The sequence below is a fragment of the Elgaria multicarinata genome, chromosome 3 (genome assembly GCF_023053635.1).
Source record: "Elgaria multicarinata webbii isolate HBS135686 ecotype San Diego chromosome 3, rElgMul1.1.pri, whole genome shotgun sequence".
NCBI lineage: Eukaryota > Metazoa > Chordata > Lepidosauria > Squamata > Anguidae > Elgaria > Elgaria multicarinata.
The window spans coordinates 85880403-85897913 of NC_086173.1; the positions used below are offsets into that span (position 1 = coordinate 85880403).

The 17511-nt window shown below is 39.8% G+C and overlaps 1 protein-coding gene across 2 annotated transcripts in view; it reads right to left on the reverse strand.

Moving 5' to 3' along the window:
• The window catches only part of KLHL3 (kelch like family member 3), a 52873-nt gene that overhangs the window by 5869 nt on the left and 29493 nt on the right, over nucleotides 1-17511 (reverse strand). The window contains exons 1-7 of one of the 2 annotated variants that reach the window (XM_063120778.1): nucleotides 16453-16479; nucleotides 13674-13836; nucleotides 9384-9493; nucleotides 6017-6133; nucleotides 3389-3538; nucleotides 1916-2033; nucleotides 439-636 (exon numbers count right to left, since the gene is read on the reverse strand). In XM_063120778.1, coding sequence (XP_062976848.1) covers nucleotides 439-636; nucleotides 1916-2033; nucleotides 3389-3538; nucleotides 6017-6133; nucleotides 9384-9493; nucleotides 13674-13803 — 823 coding nt within the window. In that variant the 5' untranslated portion in view covers nucleotides 13804-13836; nucleotides 16453-16479. Of the gene's footprint in view, nucleotides 1-438; nucleotides 637-1915; nucleotides 2034-3388; nucleotides 3539-6016; nucleotides 6134-9383; nucleotides 9494-13673; nucleotides 13837-16452; nucleotides 16480-17511 lie in introns of those variants that run through there. The other variant, XM_063120776.1, reaches the window with a different exon arrangement.

Below are 17511 nucleotides of genomic sequence, written 5' to 3' on the forward strand. Positions count from 1 at the left end.
ATTTTAAAAGCAGCACTTGATAAATAAGAATAGTGAAAAGAAGTTCAAAATGCATTTCTGTAGAGCATTACTCACTTACTTCCAAAGAAAATGTAAAGGAAAGTGTTTTCTTGGATGACAAGTCCAGTGAGGCTTCTCTTCAGATGAGCAAAGAAAAATGTACCAGGCTTACAAAACATAACAACACTTTAGCTGAAAGGTGACACAAGGTGCCCTTTGACAAACAAATAGCATACATTTCCTCAAGAGATTGCAGTTACAATAAGACAGGATGTAAAAAGTAGGATGTACGGAGTGCATGAAGTGATTTTTAAAGAACAGGAAGGTTTGAAATTGACAGTGGCAGGAGCACTGATTTCGGCGGAACTGTGTAGTGTTTAAGAACGAAGCTATGAATAGCCTTCGCCCATTGGCTTTTGCCTTTGTTCGGCGACCTACCTGTGCTTCCATCAAATCCACCAACAGCATAGAGAAGCTCATTCAGCACGGCTGCCCCTAAAGTGCTCCGTCTTTCTTGCATGCTAGCTATGGACGTCCACTGGTCTTTCACGCCATCGTATACATCTACTGTTCGGACTCGCAAAGAGCCATTAAAACCTCCCACAGCATAGACTTTGCCTGTCATGAATACCACCCCTGTTAAAAACAAATTGGAAGAGAGAAAGGTTTTAGGCAGATCATGCCGACAGAAACATGCTTTTTAAAAATTCTTATCAGAATCCCATGTGTTACAGCAGCCACATGAAGGCCACTAAGAAACATTCCAGTATGTTGGAAATTGCTTGTGGAAGCTGTACTGTCTGGCAGGTACTTATGTCACGGAGCAGGTCCTATCACTAGATGAAGCTTCATGCCAGCACCTCACATCTCTGATGGTTTCTGGCCCTGATATGGACTCTCTATATCCAATAGGTTGAATCCATGGGAAAAGTGAGCTTTCAAAATGTTATAGCCTTCAACATGGAGCCAATGTCATACCGAAGTATTTCATAGCAGCCTTTAACAGCCATTGGACACATTACTCAAAGGAAATCCCAGGTTCACAACCAGTTTTTCCCCCCAAGCCTTCACATGTCTAAACCAATCACAACTTCCCAATGAGTTCATAGAACTATGGCGCTCCCACTGTACATTTCTAAGTGTACACACACACAAATGCAATGTGTGAAATGACTCCAGTGACTGCTGAAATACATGAAACAAGCAACTAAAGTGGTCAAGGGGCTGGAGCAGCTCCCCTATGAGGAAAGGTTATGACATCTGGGATTGTTTAGGCTGGAGAAAAGGCAAGTAAGGGGAGACATTATAGAGGTGTACAAAATTATGCACGGTGTGGAGAAAGTGGACAGGGAGACATTTTTCTCCTGTTCCATAATACAAGAACTTGGGTCATCTCATGAAACTGAGATTCAGGACAGATAAAAAGTACTTCTTCACACAGCACACAGTTAAACTATGAAATTCATTACCACAAGTGATGGCCACCAATTTGAATGGCTTTAAAATGGGGTTAGATAAATTCCTGGAGGAGAAGGCTATCAATGGCTATTAGTAGCAGAGGCAATAAGCCTATGTATACCAGTTGCTGGGGAACATGGGTGAGTGGGTGCTGTTGCAGTCATGTCCTGCTTGTGGGTTTCCCATGAGCAGCTGGCTGGACTCTGTGTGAACAGAATGATGGACTGGATGGAAACTTGGCCCGATCCAAGATGGCTCTTATGTTCTTATGGAAATGTCTGCAGGTAGCACTTGTTAGCAGAGAACAACTAAATTCTAGTTATCATTAATGCTTTATGGTTTTGCATTATGTAGTCTAAGCGTAACAATTCAGCAGTCTGAAGGAAGATATAAGATACACCACAAATAATAATGTCTGGGATTCTGACTGATGACATTACAAAAGGAAAACAAATACCTGCTCTGCATCGCCGGGAAGGAAGTTCAGCTACTTGATCCCATCGTTCTTCCTCAAAGTCATAACACTCCACACTCCGAATGGCTTTGGGTGCTTGCCCGCCCACTACAATCATTACCTTGGTGAGAGACGAAAAAAAGTTACAAGAAAAAGGAAATCCCATGTGATCAGAGTATTTTCAGCAGCAAGCAGAAATTTGGAAAAAAATAAAACCCTTAATCTTATTTGGGGCCTCCAGTAGTAATACTCAGCAGAATAAGAACTCAGCCCCAATGAAAATACTACATTTTATTTTTGAAGCATGGGGACTTGGCATCTGCGTGATGTTAAACTTAGGTGTATAAGCAGGAAGTTGTTGGATGAAATGCTGATTGCAGCCTTTGAGTAAAGCCTACGCACTCAAGCTTTCATAGATTATCCAATTTTTTTCACAAAAAGTAATTAGTTCTGATCCCAGAAGAGCTACATTTTTAAAAATAAAATAAAACATGTTATAAGACCCTAGAAGGATAGGTGAAAAATTTAAGTATAGACACACTAATGGTGCTTAGGATCAGGAGAGGCTAGTTTTAATATAGGGAGATTAAAATTAAGTGAAGATAAGGGGGGATTTAATAGATCTTTCAGTTGCTTATATTCCTTTTCATGTACGTATGTGAAAACCTAGCTGCATTCAAAATGGCTAAGGCTTCAAAATCCATGCATGTTCTAAACCATAGGGCTCCTTTTTCAAATTGGTTGCTTTAGGTTCCTACTAAGCTAAGGCGCTCATGATCATCCGTTACACCAATATCCAGCATCTCTAAGCTGGGATATAGTACAAATAATAATGACAGGCTGTGGGGTTCTCCTCCCCTTTTTGCTTTGCCATTTAGGTCAAACACAATGCCTATGATTGGTATTTTCCATGCAGTTGTGCAGCAGAAACCATTTCAGGGAGGGGGGAAGACAGGGACATGAAGGATAAATTTAGCGGGTTTAGAATCAGCCGTAATAGAAAAGCACTTGGATTGGAAACAACATTAGATGACTGAATGTGAAGCTACAACATTTCTCCACTTGTAAGAAATTATTATCTTCATGCACTGGATTATTTATTTATTTATTTTGTTTATGCTGCCCAATAGCTGAGGATCTCTGGGCAGTTTGCAATTAAAACCATAAAATACAACAAATGAAAACATAATATAAAGCTTTAAAAGTTTTTAAAATACCATGTAAAACCAAAATAAACACAGCAGCAGTTACAGCCCAGGGAAAGCCTGTGTGAAAAGACATGTTTTCAGGAAGTGTATAAAAGAAGTTACATTTTCTGCCTCCCGAACCGCACGAGGGAGGGTTTTCCAGAGGGTGGGTGCCGCTACAGAAAAGGCCTGCTGTTGAGGTTCTTCATGGTGACATTCTGTTCATTTAGGAATGACCAGCAAGTGAGTGAACTCTGCCTGAGTTTTTCAGCAAGAAGGTTTAGCTTACCTTTGGCAGACTCACTGGTGTCCTTGGTTTTGTCCTAGGATTCTTTATCAGCTGTCTTTGATCCAGAGGAAGTAAGTGATATTTCATGGCTTCAATAAGGAAGTCTTTACATGTATTATTATTCTTGATTAAAGCTTCTTCTTCAACTGTCTGAAAATATCAAGAAAGGTTAGGACATCGGCAGTATTGTGGACGTTGCAGTGTCAATGGCAGTTAAAGCAAATTGTCAGTAACGATTTTGGTACAGCATCACTAATATAAGTGTCTTACTACTTCTTCCACAACTGGCTTAGTTGGGCAACATCCGCTCATTCTGTTGCACCCACAGGACCCACTGGTAGCACAACAGGAAGCTAGCAGTTCCTAGAGCAACCCTGAAAAGGAATCAAAACTTGGTTCTGGGGTTGCTTTAGGAACTGTCAGCTTCCTGCTAATGCGCAGAATTGGATACTGCCCATTATGTCGCTTACATATTTCATCTATAACAATATTATCTAGTCCAACTTGGCATTGATGCTTGTGTGTGCTATTTTAGTCTAAATTACAGGTGCGCAACCTTCTTGCCTCCAGGGACTGCAGTGCTGGTGATGGGTCACGGGCCACATTCACATCCTTCCAACTCACGCCCCCTCTCAAACACAGTGAGAAAACACAGGCAAAGAGAGAGACAGGAAGACACACACACACCCACTCCCCACCCACTCAATGTGCAGGGATAGAGAAATTTATAGATCCCCTCCTTGTGTGCTAAGACTGTTTTAAAAGTGGGGGTCGTGCTGGTGACAGCCAGCGTGATCTTGGCTTCCTTGATAGGGTGCGCAAGAATCAAAGAAAATGCCCTGGTCCATCAAATGCCCATTTGCTAGCCTGAGAGGAGCATGGGCTACATGGGGAAGAAGGTATGGGAATGACATTCCCTAAGAAGCAATCCTCTCAATCAGCAGTGGAAAAATTGGCAGCAGCATGGGGCCAACTTGCACGACTGCATGGATTGCCACAGGTGACACACCCATATGTTGTCTCAGCCTTTTATGTTGTGCATATTAGAGACGCACAGATTGTGTGAAATCTGTCCCATGTGTGTTTCATGGATTGTGTGGTGTCATTTCATCCGGTATCCATTCACAGACAGATTTGAATGGGGTTTTTTTTCTGTTATACAGAAAAATACATAAATAATTCCATAAGAAAGTTTGCAACAATTTAAATAATTGAATATACAAAACTTAGCGTATTGTCCCCCATTCCATTCAACTTTTCCCTGCATATATTTTCCAGGATGGCATAAGGAGAAACTTGTGTATTTTCCTGCAAATAAATTTGAGTAAATTTCGTTTTAAAAAAAACTATTCAGAAGTCAGCAGATTCTATGTGGCCTGGGTAGGCCAGTTTGCAATGTATTCCACAGGTCAGATTCTTAGAAATCTTTAGTCTGATTAGAATTTCTCCAGCAACCCTAGTGCAAATACAGCAACCCTGTTTCTTAGTATGGCCATTTTACAATAACACTACTTACAAGTATGTTAAAACAATCTAGTGTACAATCAATTAAAAGAAGTACTGAATCTTATAATTTGGAAAGCCAAGATATTCTGGGGATACAATATTCATATAGAGAGATATAGATCTGTATATGCATAGATGTGCATGCATCAACATATATTCCACACAGTGACTGCAATCTAGAGCTTCAAATGTTTAGGGCCCCGGTCACAAACCATGGAAAACAGAACCCCATAAACATACATGGCTCCTTCTTCTTCCATTGTCAACAATGGGAATAGCTTCACCTGTCTGCTTGCACTGCGTTTAGAAAGAAACTGTACTAATTGTTCCGGACATTGTATTCTGGGGGCCCAAAGTGTTCATATACGGCCATGAAACAACAAGGAGAACATGCATATGTACTAAAAGGACACTTTCAGCAGCTACAATGCTGATCCCCCAAACTTCTTTGAAAACTCTGGGTGACCATCCCTACATCTTGTGGTAGTGAATTCCATAGTTTAACTATGTGCTATGTGAAGAAGTACTTCCTTTCATCTGTCCTGAATCTCCCCCCAATTAGCTGCAGGGGATGAACCTAGGTTGTAATATTTTGAGAGAGGGAGAAAAATGTCTCCCTATTCATATTCTCCACACCATGCATAATTCGTACATCTCTGTCATGTCTCCCCTTATCCTCCTTTTTTCCAAAACTAAACAATACCCGCTGTTTTAACTTTGTCATGCCGGAGATGCTCTTTTTAGTTGCCCTTTTCTGCACCTTTTCCAGCTCTATAATATATATATATATATATATATATATATATATATATATATATAGGTGTGGTGATCAGAACTATACACAGAATTCTAAGTGTGGTCGTTTTATTCTCAATTCCTTTTCTAATTATGCAAATTTCCCAAATTCATCAGGACACAGAAGAGACAGAGTTATATTGTACCAGTTATTATGGACAAGTTTTACCCCCATTCTGCTGAAGAGAAGATTCAGAACATATTCACCCTGTAGGATTGCAGTTCCTCAATACAATGTCTTTAGATAAATAGTGAGCCACAATCAAGGCACCCAAGCTTATGTTATTTAAGTTTCAATCCAGTAGTAGAGTTTGGATGAATACTAACCTGTACAAGGTAATCTCTAGGCAAGAGAGGGAGACGGACATGCTCCATCAGCTTTGCCATGTGCTCCAAGCGAGACTCTTTTTCGTAATTTATCCAAGAAATGACAGCTTCAAACACCTGAAAAGAGCAAATGAAACATATATGTTAACTTAACATTTAAATTCTAAAGGGGCATAAACCAACACTGTCAAATCCAACTTAGGAAGCAGAGGTTTGGCAAGGTAAGAAACACAACTAAACATATTTTAAAAAGCAAGAAGAGAGGATAATGATAAAGGAGGACTTAAATAGAATAAAAATAAGCGTATGTTTGTCACACATGTGCTGGATGCAAACATAATACTTCAGATTACTCATAACCCTCAGTTTTTTATAGACTCCAAATTAAGCAAGAAAATTTAATTCTAGAACATCAGAGTTGGGAGATTTGTGCACAACATATAACCATGGGGTTTAGCATTTTGAAACTGGTTAAAAAAAACCCAATGATTTCCACCACTAGAAATATTCCCTACACCCCATCAGGTTTTTGTACACCTATCAGGTGCTTATAGATGGACACATCTCCCTCCACAACACTTAGCACCAATTATCACTATTTTAAAATAATTAGAGATGGTATGTAGAGCCCAAACTTTGTATTAAATGCCATGTGCCATGATCAGTATAGTCCTGATCATGGAACATCTCCTTCCATGAATGTAAGCAATGCACATTTTAAATTCTGGTCCTTGCTAAAATCCTCCAGTGCCCAATAATTTGAAATGTATTTTAATGGAAGAGCTGTACTTGGTTTGAACCACCAGGTTGAAATCTGTTATCCAAGAGTACAAGAAGGGATTTTTAAAGAAAAAGATGTTCCATTTATTGAGCATCGAATGGAATGCAAAAACCAGCTTTAACTGTGCATATACGTATGCTTGGGCTTTTGAAAAAAGTATCACTTGACCAGCATAAATTAAAGACGGGACATTAAATTCAAAGTAGCACTAATTGCATTCTATTCAGCTTGCTGTACTTTCTACAAGAGGTTAATTAATTGCTCATTTAGCTGTGTTTTAAGTTGTGAACTTCGACCGTTGTGCCTTCTCATCTTTCCAGCTTAATGAGTAGCTGTTAAGGTGAAATCCACTACACAGTACTTAAAACTTCCAAGGTTACACTACTCCCAACCTTACTAGGATGCCAGATACCACCTTTATTTTATTTACATTTCACTTTCTTCAGAAACCTCATCTCTTTTCTTGACAGCACAATGCAAAGGCTTTTAAAGATGCATGTTGGTGCGTCCCTTTAAAGCCCTAAATGGCTTGAGACACAAGTACTTGAAGCTTCCAACACAAATAGTAACAACGGAAGAGGAAGAAAGGGACGGGATTATAGCTTTGTCTCTCATGTTCTGCTCCACTGCAATTCATTATTTCATTTTAATCATTTGCATCTCACTTTTCAAAACAAGCAGTTATATCCCACTTCCCCCCCCCCAAAAAAAGCAAAAAAACAAAAATTAACAAAAATTAACAAAATCATATCAAATAGATTGAGAATACATCAGCATAAAAAAATAGAACAAAGTATCATAGAACAAAATCAGTATAAAAAGCTTCTTGGAAAAAAAAATGTTTTCAGAGTCCATTTAGAAATGGCAGCCATGTTGGTCACCAGTGCACCTAGGGGTGACCATATTACACCAACATTAAAATCACTCCACTGGCTGCCAATTAGTTTCTGGGCGAAGTACAAAGTGTTGGTTATAATCATTAAAGCTCTACGTGGTTTGGGTCCAGGTTACCTGCAGGATTGCCCTCCCTCGTACAATTCGCCCCACATACTCAGTTCCTCTGAGGAGAATTTACTCCTGTCAGCCAAAACTAGGCTGACAACTGCTACCCAGAGGACCTTTTCTTCTGCCACCCCCAAACTGTGGAATGGCCTGCCGGAGGAGATTCGTCAACTTAATACTCTCTCTGAGTTCAAGACAACCATAAAGAGTAATCTCTTCCAGCAGGCATACCCAGGTTAATTTTAAACTTAAGAATTTTAAAATGTTGTGATTGTTATTTTAATATTGTATCGGTTTTATATGCTCTCTTGTATTTAATGTTGTTCCCCGCTCTGATCCAGAGGGAGAGACGGCTAATAAATAAATAAATATGTTGTTGTTGTTGTTACTACTACAAAAATGAAGTCACCACTGAGTCACCACTGAAAAAAGCCCTGTCCCTGGTACCCACTAATGAAACTTTGCTAATTTTAGGCTAGAAAGCAGTGTTTCCAAAACTGATCTCAAGGTGCAATAGTGGCAATTACCATTTCCATAAAGTCCTTGGTTCCCTAATCACAGTTCTTCCAATGTATGAAGCTACCTTAACAGTACAATCCTTTGCTTATATATTCAGAAGCAAGCCCTGCTGCCAACACAGGAAAAATCAATTGGAGGTTGAAACCAAGCCCAGCTCTTATTTTTATTTTTGGTTTTTGGTCATTTCAGCTTGAAAATTGGTAAACAAACAAACAAACAAAAACCCTCCTTTGGAGTATGGAAAAATAATGTTTAAATGCACTAAGGATTAGCACTAGCAGGTAAAACATGCACATGATGGGAAGCAAATGTGTTATGAAAGACAAGCGTCTTGGATCTCCACCACATATGATGGCTGATGTGCAACTTTGTATGATATTGAAAGTGTCTTTCGTCTAGGAAAAAAGTAACGTATATTGAAGCCCTCATTCCTTACCTCCAAACAAGAGTGGTCAATATTGGTTGGTTAAGTATTCATGCACACAACATTTATTTAAATTTTGCTTTAAATGCTTTTGCCTACTGAGTCCTGAGGGATCCAGCATGGTTTTAGATACATGCAGTTCCCCTGACGAAGGGTCATCTGTCATTCGAAATGTGCTGAGTTTGTGTTGATTTCTGAAAAGGTTGACCTCCATCTGCTTCTAGTGGTTTGTATGGAATCAAAAAAAGGAAGCTCTCTTTGACCTACTCTACATCCCCCAAGACCCCAACTGGGTATTGTGGGCAGTATCCAATGCAACACTACAGTTAACATAAAAGACGTTGTGCTAGCTTAAGCTACCGCTAGCAGAATAGCAATAGTGCTTGCTGATGAGATGGTTTTGCTGGAATACCGTTACATCAGCAAGCGCTACTGGGGTACACTAGAGGTAGTTTACACTGGCATGACATCATTTGGGGTTTTTTAGACAGATTGCCTTTGCCTCGCTTTCCAGGTCCTCTAATACTGGACAAAAGCACAGGGATACTTGTATATTTTATCTATTCTATTCCTTAAAACAACATTCCAAAGCCATGTTTGTTTTCATGTTCCTAATTACAGTGTGCACAACAAGACTATACCTTTTCCTCTGATGAAACCGTGAGTTTGTCACTCGAAATCAAACTGCAAACCTGGTCCAGGCTTAGGCTGAGAAATTCTTCACCAAGCATCACCTCAGGAAAATGCTGCTCTGTTCAAAAGAAGCAGAAATTGAGGAAAGGAAGTTTATAATGAAATCCATGTGATGGAGAGTAGCAGTACGAACAGAACCATCAGATCACTGTACAAAGGAGAACAGTCTGATTGGGAGGCAGGGATGCCGGCACCAAGTTAGGAATGGCTCCACGGCCACAACATCAGGTGCACAGTTGGCTGCTGCACACATGAGTCTCTGAATTTCACTGCAGAAGGGCCAAAGCACATGCTTTGCATACAGAAAGACCCACTTATCTCTAGGTACAGCTGGGAACAACTCCACTTTGAAACCTGGGAGAGCTTATGCCAGTCATTGTAGACCAGTCTTGCACAACCTAGGGAGACTCGTAAGGGAAAGGGCCTTCTCAGTTGTGGCCCCTGACTATGGAGTGAGCTCTCCACAGAGGCCCACCTGGTGCCGACACAGCCATCTTTTCAGTACCAAGTAAAGACCACCCTCTACTCACAGGCTTTTAATGATATATGATGAGGCATCTACATCTCCTGTTTTAGAACAGGTCTATTAGGAAAAACATTGTTTATTTAAATTGTTTTTAGCCATTTACATTGTTTAAATTTTTCTACATTAAAAATTTCAGACTATTTTTATTATGTTGTATTTTGTAATTTTATGAATTGTTGTAAACCACTCAGACAGCTTTGCCAATGGGGGTAGCACAATAATAATAATAACAACAACACAACAGACTACAACTCCCATCACTGAGCTGCAGTCCAACATATCTAGAGGTCAGCAAGACGGGCAAGACTGGTGTCAACAATGCTGAGTTAGGTGAACCCATGCAGCATAAAGCTCCATGGGTTCACATTCAGCATAAAGCTGTTCCCTGTGGGAAGAACCAACCAGGCTAGCTTCCATAGTATCCTGGAAAGCCATACATGCAAATCTGTTTTGCATTTGGCAGAATATTCCCCCGTCGATTGTGACATCTTGCTTTCCTAACTGAAAAGCACCACATTGGTGAAGTGGTTATCATTAATACATAAATGAAGAGATATGACAACTCTGCAATTTTCCTCTTTCGTTGCATCTTTTCAATATCACTTTTTTCTTTCAGCTACGATGTAGTAAAGGACTGCCATTCAATTCAATTACCTCCCGGCAATGCTATGCCAGCATTAGCCAGTAGATGGCAGTTGCAGACAAAATTCAAAACACAGCCTACAGATCAGCCCACCGTTATTTAAATTGAAAAAGACTGTAGAAATGTAAGCATTCAAATACTCATAATTTTATAAAGGCAGAAATGTCCGCCATTATGTTAACAAGGCCATGTCATTTGCTCTAAGGCAATTTTCAAAGTGGAATTTTCTATCAGGTGACTTCATACGCTCCTTTCATTTGTATTAACATGCAGATCTTTGGCTTAACACAGTTAATGTATAGCCAAAGAATATTGATAGCATTTTTTTGGAATGACATTTCATTAACATTATATAGGATGTTAAAGTAAAAAGAGCTTCATGAAGGCCAATAAAACAACCAAAGCAGCTCTTGTAATTTCCCACCAGCCAAAACTAAACTGAATGCAATACTTGTCTGGTTAAAGATTAAATGGTTCTAAAAATCAAATCTTTAAGAGTGAGTCATTTGTCCCAGACCAGTTTCTCCATTGCTTCTTATGCACCACGCAAGTGGCTGAAAAGATTTTATCTGGTTTTGCAAGCGATTTGATTCACACCTAGTCTTTCTTATTCTCTGTGCTTGTAGGCGGTACATGTGTAAATGTGGCTGTAGAGGTCACAGAAATGGTGAATTGGGAGTGGGTCTGAAGCCTCAGGGAGAGAAAGAGCTTGCTTCAAGATCAAGAATTTCCAGCATACCTGCTGGGAATACCTGCACCTCCAAGCATATCAAAATTATAACAGAAAGCCGAGAGATGTCTCTGGGTTGTTCATTCCTCTCTTGACAAAGAGCTGACTCAGACAAAAAGTCTTGTACATCTTATAGAGAGTTCTCCCAGGACTCTGCAACACTTCGAATTGCAGGTGAAAGACCATTTATTTTGAATGTTCCCCATATCAGAAACCAGCTGCTCCTTAAAAGCTAGCATGTCAGACAAGGCTAAATCTTACTAATCTCCCTAATATACCAGCTTTCCATGAACAGAGCTTGACTCTACAAATAAAAGACTACAGCTCCCAAGAAGAGGATTCAATTTACCTTCCCTCTGTCAATGTCACAGTGCGTTCCTACAATCTTGTGCTAAGACTTTGGAATGCGGACTTTTAGGCAACTACACCCAATTGGACCAGAGTTCACCTTACAGTGCCCCCAAAGCAGGAGTGAGCAAATTGTGGCCCTCCAGATGTTTTGGCCTACAACTCCCCTCACCATTGGCTATGCTGGCTAGGGCTGATGGGAGTTGTAGGCCAAAACATCAGGAGGGCCACAAGTTGACCACCCTTGCCCTAATGGGTTTGACACTACAAAGATCCATGCATCTCATTCATCTACAAATTTTGTGTGCACCTTTCATTTCAGAGCTCTTCCAGAGAGTCCACTGTACATGCAGGAGGGGTCAAAGGATATCTATGCACCCAATAGATTCTATGCTCTTGTGGATGCAGTTAGGTGAATAGATATGCTTTGGCCCATTCCTGTATGTATAATGGACTCTCTGGAAGAAACCTGAAGTGAAAGGTGGTGAAAAATGAGCCTATGGAAGGAATGGGGGTAAACAGGGGCACATTTATCCTAGCCCATTTGACTGGCATGAGAGATAATTTTAAAAACCATTTAGCCAGTTACAGCAAGAATATAATCTCCCTGTAGAGAGAGAGATATTTTGCCAATATATCCAGCTCCAACACTGCATGAATTAAGGAGTGTCCTTGATGCACTCGGCACTTCCCAAGAACCTCAATTGTATTCATCAAACAAATTATATGCATCTAAACTGTGCGACACTGATAGTTTAAACAGACATCAAAAAGCAAGCTGAGAGAAGCCTAGATGATACCAAGACAAACATGGAATACACTCTCAAGCATACTATCACAACTAAAACAATGGTAATTAGCACCAAAATAAGTATAAAGCAAAACAGTAGATAATCAATAGTGCAATCCCAGAGATGATTTTCCACAAGTCCTGCAGTGTTCAATGAGGCTTTACACCCTAGTAAGTGTGTTTAGGATCGCAGCCCATGTGAGCAAAAAGTAATACATCCTTCAAACATGGCATTTCTGACAACCACCTGTGCTGGAGAGGCAGTATATCTGTCGTGGCTTTGCCCTCAAAATTACAGCATTAGGGCATGAAGAAGTAAGGTTTTGTCAATCTGGGCAAGTTTGGCCCTTTCTATAATACAATAAAGAAGAGCTCTCTTTAACAACTACTTAAAGCTTTACAACGTGGGAAGTCTCACGAAGCTCCAACAACAGAACACGGGGCAGAGAACATATTAAGATCTAACAATAAATGAGAAAAATTGCTTATAAGAGGCATGAAACCCTAAATAAGCAAGAAATTTTGAGCATTGTATGGCTGACGTTGCAATCCTATACATGTCTACTTAGATGTAAGCACTGCTGAGTTCAATGGAATGTAGTTCCAGGTAAGTAAATATAAGGTGACAGCTTAAGAGACCCAAGTGACACTTCCATCTCCCTATTTGTCCACAAACTCCTCTTCTTAACTTCCCTGCTCCTCCCTACACCCATGTTTTGTTAACGGTATGTTGGGTTGGTATGCAGCAGGTGATCAGTGCAAAAGGTAAGGTTGATTATATTAGTTTATTTTAGGTTTGTAATAGCACTGCTATTTTGAAAAATCAGTAAGACATCTAAATAGAAAGAAGAGAATGGGACACATAATACTACTGCTAAAGTGAAACCACTGGGTAGACTTTGTGTCTTTTTCATCAGGGATACTACCAAAAGCAGTAAAAGCCATGCATGTGGACCAAAATACTGTTCTAGGACTTAAAACCTGTATTTACAGCTGCATCTCACCAAAATTAGGATGAGCAGCTTTTAAAATCTCCAAAAAAAATTTAATCTTTCTACTCCTCCAACAATTCAGTTATTGTCAACATTAAATAATAAAAAAAGGATTTCCTGTTAACTCATTTTTTGCTTGTATTGAAGCATGAAAGGTCAGTACTTTTAAATTTTGTAACAAGAGACATCTCGTAGGCTGCTGTGATCACCTGCATAGGCGTTGGCCTGTTGCAACAGTTCAGTGCAAGTATGCACATCTGCAAAGGCGCGAATTCCAAGGCAATTGGTGGGATGGAGCTGAGATTGAAGGAAGTCACAACAGTTTTGTCGAACGTCCATTAACTGTAAAAGGCTGGCTGCTGGCAACAAAACCTGAAGAGCAGAGAAGAAAAGGCGAAAGAGGATTAGTAACCAAAGTGCCAGGTTGCTTTCTCAAATAAATAATCCACTGCAACATTGCTATAGCACTCTTTAGAGAGAGAGACAAATAATGGACACAGCTATTACAGATTTAGAAAACAGTAAACAGAAACTACAGATGACAAAAAGAAAAAAGCAAGATTAATCATGCAGTCACTCCTTTCGATATTCCTTCCCCATTTTCCTATCAAGGAGAATGAAGATCCCTGGTAGAACAGAATAATAGATCTGATATGCACATCAGAGCAAATGCACCTAAATCTATTATACGCAGTAGTTATTTTTTTAAAAGAAAAGAATACAAGATCTTACTTTGATTTGTAAATTTTTAAAGTTTCCCTACTAAATACACCAGTGCTCATTACCTCATTGTTCACAATGCCTGGGTTCACACAACACAATAATCCACCCTGTAGGTTGAGCGTAGGCTGTTGTTGAACTGTGGGTTATTGCTGAAATGTGGGTTGTCTTGTTGCCACAGCTGGGTTCAGACAACATATCATGGTTTGTTAACCATGAACAACCCACAGTTTACAACCCAACAACAAACTATGGGTTCTCCTCATGGGTTGTTTGCAGTTATCAAACCATGATTTGTTAGCCTGACTGGGTTGGTTCAGACAAAACAACCATGCATGGGTCAACAACAACCGATATTCAACCATACTCAGCCTTGAGCGCAGGTTATCATGTTGTGTGAACCCAGTTTCAATTTTACCACCATGTTCAGTCCATCTTTCCCATTTGTTATTATTACCGTTGCCTTGTGTCCTTGTTCACATGTTTGCGTGTACACACGTAATATGCAATGCAGGTCAAAAGGAGGCCTTTAACCAGAAGTGTGGTGCACACACAGAAGATTGATGTATTACACTCTTACCAAAGTGGGAATAGGTACATTTAAAATGGAAAATTATCCCAAACGTTCGTTCAAAGCCCAAAAGGATAGACTTTATTTTTACAGATTTTGTTCACAAAACACACATGAATGCAAATGGGTAATAAAAGAAAAAATGGCTCGGTTAGCCAGTATACTAATTCTAACTGGCCTAACTAGAAAAGACAAAGAAAGACTAAAATTTCTTAAATGGGGAAATTAGCAATAAGGCGCAAAAGGTGGCACTTTGGAAATGGCAGAACAACGGACTGGAAGGCTATGCAACCAGGAGAGTTCAGGGTGTGTGTGATAATGGTGGTCTACAAGGGTGGTAACAGATTTAGGAGAAAAGAAAAAGGAACAGGGCAGGAATGGCTATAATTACTTAACTTCAGAATAAGGGGAACCCAAAAGACTTCACTTCCTGATTGGTTGCCAAACATTAGAAAAATGCATTTTCCCAATACCTTTGGCTTTCCCCCCAATAACTTTGGCCCATGAGTTAGTTGGCCAGGTGGGGGCATGGCAATCAGTCAGGCATAAATTAGCCTCATGGTTCTCAACTTTAGTTCCAAAGCCTCAAGCCTCTTTGGCTTGAACATTGAACAATGTTCCTGAACATTGTCCAGAAAGAGTCAAAAGAATTGCTTCTGGTTCACCAAACGGAGGCTAAGCTGATACTAGGGTCCCTGCAGCCACCACTATTTGGTTAAAATAGACTTAGATGGAGAGTCTTGCCAAAGTGGCTTCTCCTTAAAAATTTCCAATAAGATTCAGAAATTGTGCACTTTTTGATAGCTTTTCCCCAATACCTTTCGCTCACTGATTAGTTGGTTAAGTGGGGTCATGGCAACCAGGCAGGCATTTTCGGGCTTTTGTGGTTACGACTCCCTTAATCTAATCAAGGATGAAGCACCTACCCTCTAGGGCCCCTGTGTCCCCAAGGCAGTTCAGAGTCTTAACGATGTTCCAGGCAGCTTTTCAGGCTAGACCTCATGAAACCAAAATGGATTCTTGAGCCAAGGTATCAGGGTAATGCCAATTAAATCCATAGCACACAAGACATGTGTCAGTGAGCCAGCACGTCTGAAGCTTCTCTGGAACATAGCCCACCACCAATGTACATGGCACCCATATGGTGCTACACAGGCCATACGTTACTGCCTCAACTGACTTTTACAAAAAGTTCTCCCCCTGAACTTTGTATTACAAGGCAAACAGCCAGCCCAGAAACGTATTTCCACAAAAATGCTCTACTTTATGAACTGCAGACATACATCAACACAAATGGGGAAGCCATATTGCACTGACACACCAACTCACTCTAAATTATTTTGTCATTATAGTTGAACTGCCTGCATACCCAAAGGCTAATATTGCTGAAAAAATCCTATCTGTATGTGACTTGCTGGTGGTGTCTATGACATTCAAAGTATTGAGTGATGGCAGATTGAGGAGATGGCCTGGGGCACTTAAATTGTACATTTGTTCAAAAGGACTCCTCTCAAGTGCCTGTACTAAAAAGGAATTTAAAAGGTAAAAAAAAAAACCTGTGAAATCTAAACAGCATTAATTTCATTCCCTCCCACCGCTGCTAAAGCTATATTTATTCCATTAGAATCAAGAAAACTTGGAAGCTTGTCTCTAAGGCATGATCCAAAGAAACATGACAAAAATTGTTAAAGACTTACCTTGCCATAACATGGTGTTGGCAAGAAGAGAACTGTATTCGTCTACTGCCTTAACTTCTTTCATCCAAAGAGAACAGTAGTAAAACTGCAACATGCCCTGGGGTGCATTCACTGTACTATTCCATCAAGAAAAATCCACCCCAGCTGGATCATGCAGGAATATTACAAATCAGTAACTTTTTTTTAGAGAGCACTAACCCCAGTAGGCAACAATAAAACACAGAAATTAATTAAGCAATGGGTCTCCATGCCCCAAATACTTTGATTTCTAGAACAGATTAACTTAAGCCAGCCAAGGGAAAGTAATGAGGAATTTCTGTTTTTTTCAACAAGCATCTTAGGAATCTCCTCAGTGTCTTAATTTTCCACTAAAACAATGGGAATTACAAAGTTAAGTGAAACTTATTCAACTGTTCATAGTAAGGGGAAATCCATATATACATGATATATAACATAGATGGAACAGGTTTAACAAAATCTTTACATTCCTATTCTGCAGTACTTGATACTGATATTTCAACAGTAATAGAATTGGAAAACTGGGTTGGGAACATTTGCTTTAATTAGGAGAGCACTGACCACCCCTCTGGGCCAAAGCTTAACATGTCTCCACTAAAATACTTAAAAGACATGTGGCATCATTAACCAATGCTTCAAATACATAAATGCCTTCCCAGTGAATTCACAGGATCTTTCAACTGAATGGCTCTCCATTAAAAAAGTGAATAAACACAGCTCAGGATAATGGATATCTGTTAGCCAACAGACCATTTCCTTCAGCAATAATATCAGGAAAACACTCAGCCTGATCACAGAAAAAACAGCTTAGGGGAGAAGGGGTGAATCCCCTCCTCCTGAAGCCCCTTTCCTCAAGGAAAAGCAGCCAAGAATGTGTGTGAAATGTGTTGTTCTATCCTTAGTTATCAAGCACAGTTCTTGACTTACACACTTGTAGCATTTATTTAAAGTTACAAATGAACCGCTATTTCTATTACTGTAATCAGCCTAAATGGATTAGTTGTATCTGCAATCTAGGAAAATACTAAGTATCAGTACATT